This window comes from Eubalaena glacialis, chromosome 1, assembly GCF_028564815.1.
Source record: "Eubalaena glacialis isolate mEubGla1 chromosome 1, mEubGla1.1.hap2.+ XY, whole genome shotgun sequence".
NCBI classification, from domain to species: domain Eukaryota; kingdom Metazoa; phylum Chordata; class Mammalia; order Artiodactyla; family Balaenidae; genus Eubalaena; species Eubalaena glacialis.
Window position 1 is genome coordinate 232,223,874 of NC_083716.1, and position 6,000 is coordinate 232,229,873.

General features: G+C 38.8%; 1 protein-coding gene across 1 annotated transcript in view; it reads left to right on the forward strand.

Annotated features, from left to right (window-relative positions):
- The window catches only part of PSMD1 (proteasome 26S subunit, non-ATPase 1), a 106,303-nt gene extending 100,568 nt beyond the window's left edge, over positions 1-5,735 (forward strand). Inside the window, exons 24-25 of the mRNA XM_061188366.1 lie at positions 3,378-3,533; positions 5,516-5,735. Of these exons, the coding sequence (XP_061044349.1) occupies positions 3,378-3,524 (147 nt within the window). The 3' untranslated portion in view covers positions 3,525-3,533; positions 5,516-5,735. The remainder of the gene's footprint in view (positions 1-3,377; positions 3,534-5,515) is intronic.
- Positions 5,736-6,000: the final 265 nt, after the last annotated feature.

Below are 6,000 nucleotides of genomic sequence, written 5' to 3' on the forward strand. Positions count from 1 at the left end.
TAGGCAGTGTTTTCTCATATGTGACATCTAAAGCAGAAGCAACCCCAAAAAAAGATAAATTGGACTTAAGTTAAAAACTTTTGTGTTACAAAAGACACTCTCAAGAAAGTGGGAAAAAACCCCAGAGAATAGAAAATATTTTCAAATCACATACCTGATGAGAGACTTATACCCAAATACATTTTTTAAAACTCTTAAAACTCAGTGATTAAAAAAAAAATGTATTTTTTAAATGGGCAAAGTATTTGAATAGACATTTCTCCAAAGAAGATTTACAAATGGCCAAAAGCACATGAAAAGATGCTCAACATCATTCATCATTAGGGAAATGGAAATCAGAACCACAAGGAGATAGTTCATAATACCCTAGGATGGCTATAATCAAAAAGACAATAGGTTTGTAGGTTAAAGTTAGCAAGGATATGGAGAAATTGGAACCCTCATATAGTATGGGTAGGAATGTAAAGTGTTGCAACCTCTATGGAAACCAGTTTGGCAGTTCCTCGAAAAGTTAAATGTAGACTTATCATATGACCCAGCAATTCCACTCCTTAGTATATGCCCAAGAGAATGAAAACTATGTCCACACAAACACTTGTACACTAATGTTTATATCAGCTTTATACATAATAGCCAAAAGGTGGAAACAATGCAAATGTCCATCAAGTGGTGGATGGTTAAACAAAATATGATATGCACAATGCAGTATTATTCAGCCAAAAGAAATGACATACTGATATATACTCCACCATGTTTGAAACTTAAAAACCTTATCCTAAGTGAAAAAAGCCAGATGCAGAAGGCCACATAATGTATGCTTCTGTTTATTTGAGATGTCCACAATAGACAAATCCATAGAGACAGAAGTTGCTTTAGCGGTTGTAGGAGCTGGGAGTGGGGGATGGAAAATGATGGCTAGCAGGTGCAGAGTTTCTTTTACATTGATGAATGTGTTCTTGAATTAGATAGTGGAGGTGGCTGTACAACTTTCTGAGTATCCTAAAAAAAAAATCACTGAATTGTATACTTTAAAAGAGTTCATTTATGTTATGTGAATTATATCTCAATTTTGAAAAAAAGGAAGAAAAGACTGCCTCTGTGTGTGTGCAGTGAAGAAAGGGGTGCCCCGTGACTCATTCCCTCCAGAACCCTCAATGGCAGGGTCATCAGATCCTTCCTCAGACATTGCATTTGAAAGAGGCAACTTTAGGGTTGTTTTGTTTGTTTTTTTTTTAGTATTTATTTATTTCATTTTTTATTTTTTGGCTACATCGGGTCTTAGTTGTGGCACACGGGATCTTCTTTGTGGCATGCGGGATCTTTTGTTGTGGCGTGCGGGCTGTTCTCTAGTTGCGGCGTGTGGGCTCTGTAGTTGTGGCATGTGGGCTCCAGAGTGCAGGGGCTCTGTAGTTTGTGGCACGTGGGCTCAGTAGGTGCGGTGCATGGGCTTAGTTGCCCCACAGCACGTGGGATCTTAGTTCCCCGACCAGGGATCAAACCCGCGTCCCCTGTGTTGGAAGGCAGATTCTTAACCACTGGACCACCAGGGAAGTCCCAGCAGCTTTAGTTTTGAAAATGGGTGGCATTCCTACTCTGTTTCCTGTCCATCTTAAAAGAAGTCTTACAGAGAGTGTGGAACATTTGGCAGCCGGAAGTGTCCCATTGCCTCTGTCTTCCATTGTCACTAGCCTTCTCAGAAAACAGAATGTCATATATCCTATTCTCTGCTTAGAGAGTGTGAACTTTCTCTCTAACATATAAGGCATTAATAAATCTAAACCATGTAGCTATAAAAAGCTCTTCCCATATGTTGATTATATTGCAGGATTTGGGCTGGAGCATTCCAGTTAAGCATGAAATAGTACCACTATGATCTGGAGCCATATATTTCCAAAATGCAGGAAGTCCTTTAGTGAACATGGGTATTTTCTGTTGAGTAAAAGATTGATCTCCATTTGGTCCTTTAGAAGGTTCAAATAAACTTTTAGACCATGGAGTATTAGGATAGTGGCCATGTTACTCTGTTCTTGGATGAATATTGGTATTAAAGGAAGGGTCCATTCATAAAATGGCTTTTCTTCAAGGAAAGCAAACTTTTTAAGTGAAAAGATTATAGATTAATGTGTATGAATATGTATGTATTGAGAGAAGGGAAATAGTTTAGAAATTCATGAAGGCACACCAGTTTTATAGCATGGCAGAGCAGAGTTCTGATGAGTAAAAATTAGATTAGGTTGAACTGCAGAGATGCTTATACATATATGAATCATTTGCCTAACGTGCTTGGGCTTCTTTTCCTTCCCAGTAATGTGCTTTGGTAGAAATATGTTTTTTCCAGATGTTCCCTCCACTGTTGACTGATTTAATTACAGAGAGCAGCTTTCCATTTCCTTTGACACAGGCAAGCAAATAGAATAAGATTAGCACACCAGAGATGGGCAGACAGTTTGATTTTTGAATTTACCTTTCGCTAATATGTTTGGGAGAGGGCTTAATAGAATTGCTTCTACACTCTACTTCCCTTTTGTTTCCAGTCTAGTTTTTCACTGTCTCACATCACAAGGATTTGTAGATTATAGTGAAAAACACTCAGATATTTGTGATACTCATATTGCTCTATCATTCTGAAATTGCTGGAGAAAAATAGGCTTTTCATTTCTAGATTGTCTCTTGTGTCCAAAATGATGTTTTTCTCACAAATGATAAAGTATCTGTTAGACTAGTGTGCGTCTCAAACTTTAACATGCATATAAATCACCTGAGGATCTTGTTAAAATACAAATTCAGAGATCTAAAGCGGGGCCAAGTTTTCTGCGTTTCTAACAAGCTCCGAGGTAATGAGAATGCTACTGGTCCAGGACCACACACCGAGTAGCAAGGCATTAGAATACCATCTTTGGATAGTAAACGTTCTCCCTGCAGTCCAACTGAGGCTAGTACAGTACTGAGAAATACTTCTTAAATTGGGATGTATCATCCAAACAGCAACACCACATGTTCTACCATCCAGAGCCACTGGGTTAAATTTGTAGGTACTCCTATAGATTACAGTTATCTTTATCCTTTCTTATGCACATTGGCAATGATGTCCTCATTCAGTCCTCAGACTAACCTGAAGGAATAGATCAGGAAGATTTTATTAGCCCCTTCTTACGTTTGAACAGTTTAGTTAAGTCACTAGTGTAGCATCACACAAGCACAGATGCCCAGGTTTCCTGACTCTCATCTAGGAAAGTGTAGTTCCATCCCAGTTCTTTATTTCCAAACCATTCTAGTAGCCTTGAGGTACCATTTAACAAATATGCACTCAAGATTCTGGAGCATTCTGGAAATATGAGTGGAGCTTGTGCTTCTTCATTGCTTGCTCTGTTTTATAGCTGTCCATTGGAGGCATCATCATTCTGAAGGATACCAGTGAAGACATTGAAGAGCTGGTGGAACCTGTGGCAGCCCATGGCCCGAAAATTGAGGAGGAGGAACAAGAGCCGGAACCCCCAGAACCATTTGAGTATATCGATGACTAAGGACCAGAGGTGTGTGTGGAACAAAATTGTATATCAAGGGAAATCTCTTAGTCGGTTCTTCACAAATGTTTTATACAGAGACTTGGTCTCACTTTTTCGCTTTTGTACTTAATCCCTGTTTACCTAAACGGTATTAAAATTTACCCTTCTTTGACCTCTTCGTGAATATGGAATATACCAATTCCTTTTTCCTTCTTTGCCTCTCTACCCTCTAGTGTTCTACCAGTGCTATTCAAAGTGGCTGGACTGCAAACTGATTTCATAGGTCCATGACGAAGTAGGGAGCTTGCTCCAGAATGTAACTCAATGCTTCTCTCATCAAAAAAGCCTTGTTACCCACTAACCCCAAAAAAGTCAGCTGAGCTGACAGTCAGCTCAGTGATGGAGGTGATTTCCATTTTGATGTAAGCTCCTTGTTGTGGATCAGTTATAGTTTGTGGGCGGGCAGTGGTCCGTAGATCACACTTTGAGTAGCACAGGTCTAAATTCCTCACTGATTCTTCTCTCTCTCTCTTTTCTTTTGGCAATACTTTTGGCACTAAAAGCCTTACCATTCATTTATTCGAGAAGCTATTGAACATCTAATATGTATAAGCCATAGTGTTTATAGGTACTTTGGGGTCAGTTAGACTGTAACACAAAGCTTTGTCCAGTTGAAAAAGATTATTATTATGCCAGTGTCCTAACAATGTTGAAGGGTTTTTTAGATGCAAAAGATTGCAATTTCACGAAATTGTCATTCTGTTTCCTCCAATTTTTTTTGAATGGTCATCACGTATCTGAAGATGCATATAAACTGTATAATCAAGGTTCTCTAATTCCACCCTACTACAAGTACGTTGTCAAACAAATATGAATTTATTCTACTCTTTAAAGAAAGTAATATCAGTATCATTTATTACATTAGGACAAAAGAAAAATACATTTGAAATGTCAAGTTGCAAATCTAGCGCTGTGAGTGTTACACACTAAGTAGCAATTAATGAAAGCTTTTATAGAAATCTCAGATAAATGTTAAGGCAGAAACCCTGCTATTAGTAGAAAAATATATTCAAGCCTCCAAGAGACAGTTTGGAGATTTATAACTTCCCTTCCTGCTTTTGAAAATTGTCTTCCAGCTCTTGATGGTTTCCTAAGCTTTACCCAACCAGCACATGGCAATATTAATACCCTGAGCTCTCAGTCTGTGTGCAGAACTGAACTCACATTAGCCCTCTTCAGCCTTTCACAATACCTTACTGAAAACCCCCTGATTAAGTCTTTCAAGACAGTTAACTACAAAATGGCTTAGAAGTTTTCAGTTGGAAATTGGATTCTTGTTAGTTTTTTTTTTTGTATTTATTTATTTGTTTACTTTTGTATTTATTTATTTAGTCTGTGCCGGGTCTTAGTTGCGGCACACGGGATTTTAGTTGCGGCATGCAGATTTTAGTTGCGGCATGCAGGATCTTTTAGTTGCAGCATGTGGACTTCTTAGTTGCAGCATGCGGACTCTTAGTTGCGGTATACATGCAGGATCTAGTCCCCGACCAGGGATCGAACCCTGGCCCCTTGCATTGGGAGCGTGGAGTCTTACCCACTGGACCACCAGGGAAGTTCCCCTTGTTAGTTTTTAAAAGGGTAAAATATCCAGTCAAATGAGAATTTGAAAACTATAGTCTGTCTTAGCACAAACTGTCATATTAGGACTGCATCAGCAGGGTTAGGGGCTAGTTTGTTTTTTTTGTTTGTTTGTTGTTCTGGTTTTTTATTTTGGGTGGGTTTTTTTTGTTTGTTTTTTTGCTGCACTGTGCAACATATGGGATTCTAGTTCTCCAACCAGGGATCGAACCCATTACCCCTGCAGTGGAAGCGTGGAGTCTTAACCATTGGACCACCAGGGTAGTCTATAGGCTAGTTTTAGACTTCAACATCTAGTAGTTTGTTTTGGGTTCTTTTAATGTGTTTAAAATAAAGAATAACCCTAGCTTCTCCCTCTCCCCCTTCCCCAGGATCTTATTGCTCACCTGAAGAAGAGTGTCCAGGCTTACATTGGAAACGCCTGTGAGGAAGTTCATGCTGAGACCTGCTATTCACTGCGTGTATTATTGCCTCTGTGCTGACCTTGTGTCCAAGTCTTTGGTTGAAGAGATGGTATATGACTATTTAGTGTTCTCTTTCACACAGCTTGGTTTTCAAATAAATATATTAAGATCTTCAGACGGACAAGGACTTCTTGTTTGTTTCTCAGCCTGGATTTTAAATAAATGAATCTAGTACTCTTTCCTCCCACCATGAAACGCCTAAACCCACAGAGCTAAATCTTTGATTGCTGGGATGAGTATGCATGACTTTAATATTGGTGAAAGAGTTAAACTATTTTATAGATTATTTGAAAAATAATGGAAAAAATAAGAGAAAAACAACCACCCTTGTTTATTACTCCAAGAATTCTCTGCATTTTTATTAATGGGATTGAGGGTGTAGGGTGGCATCA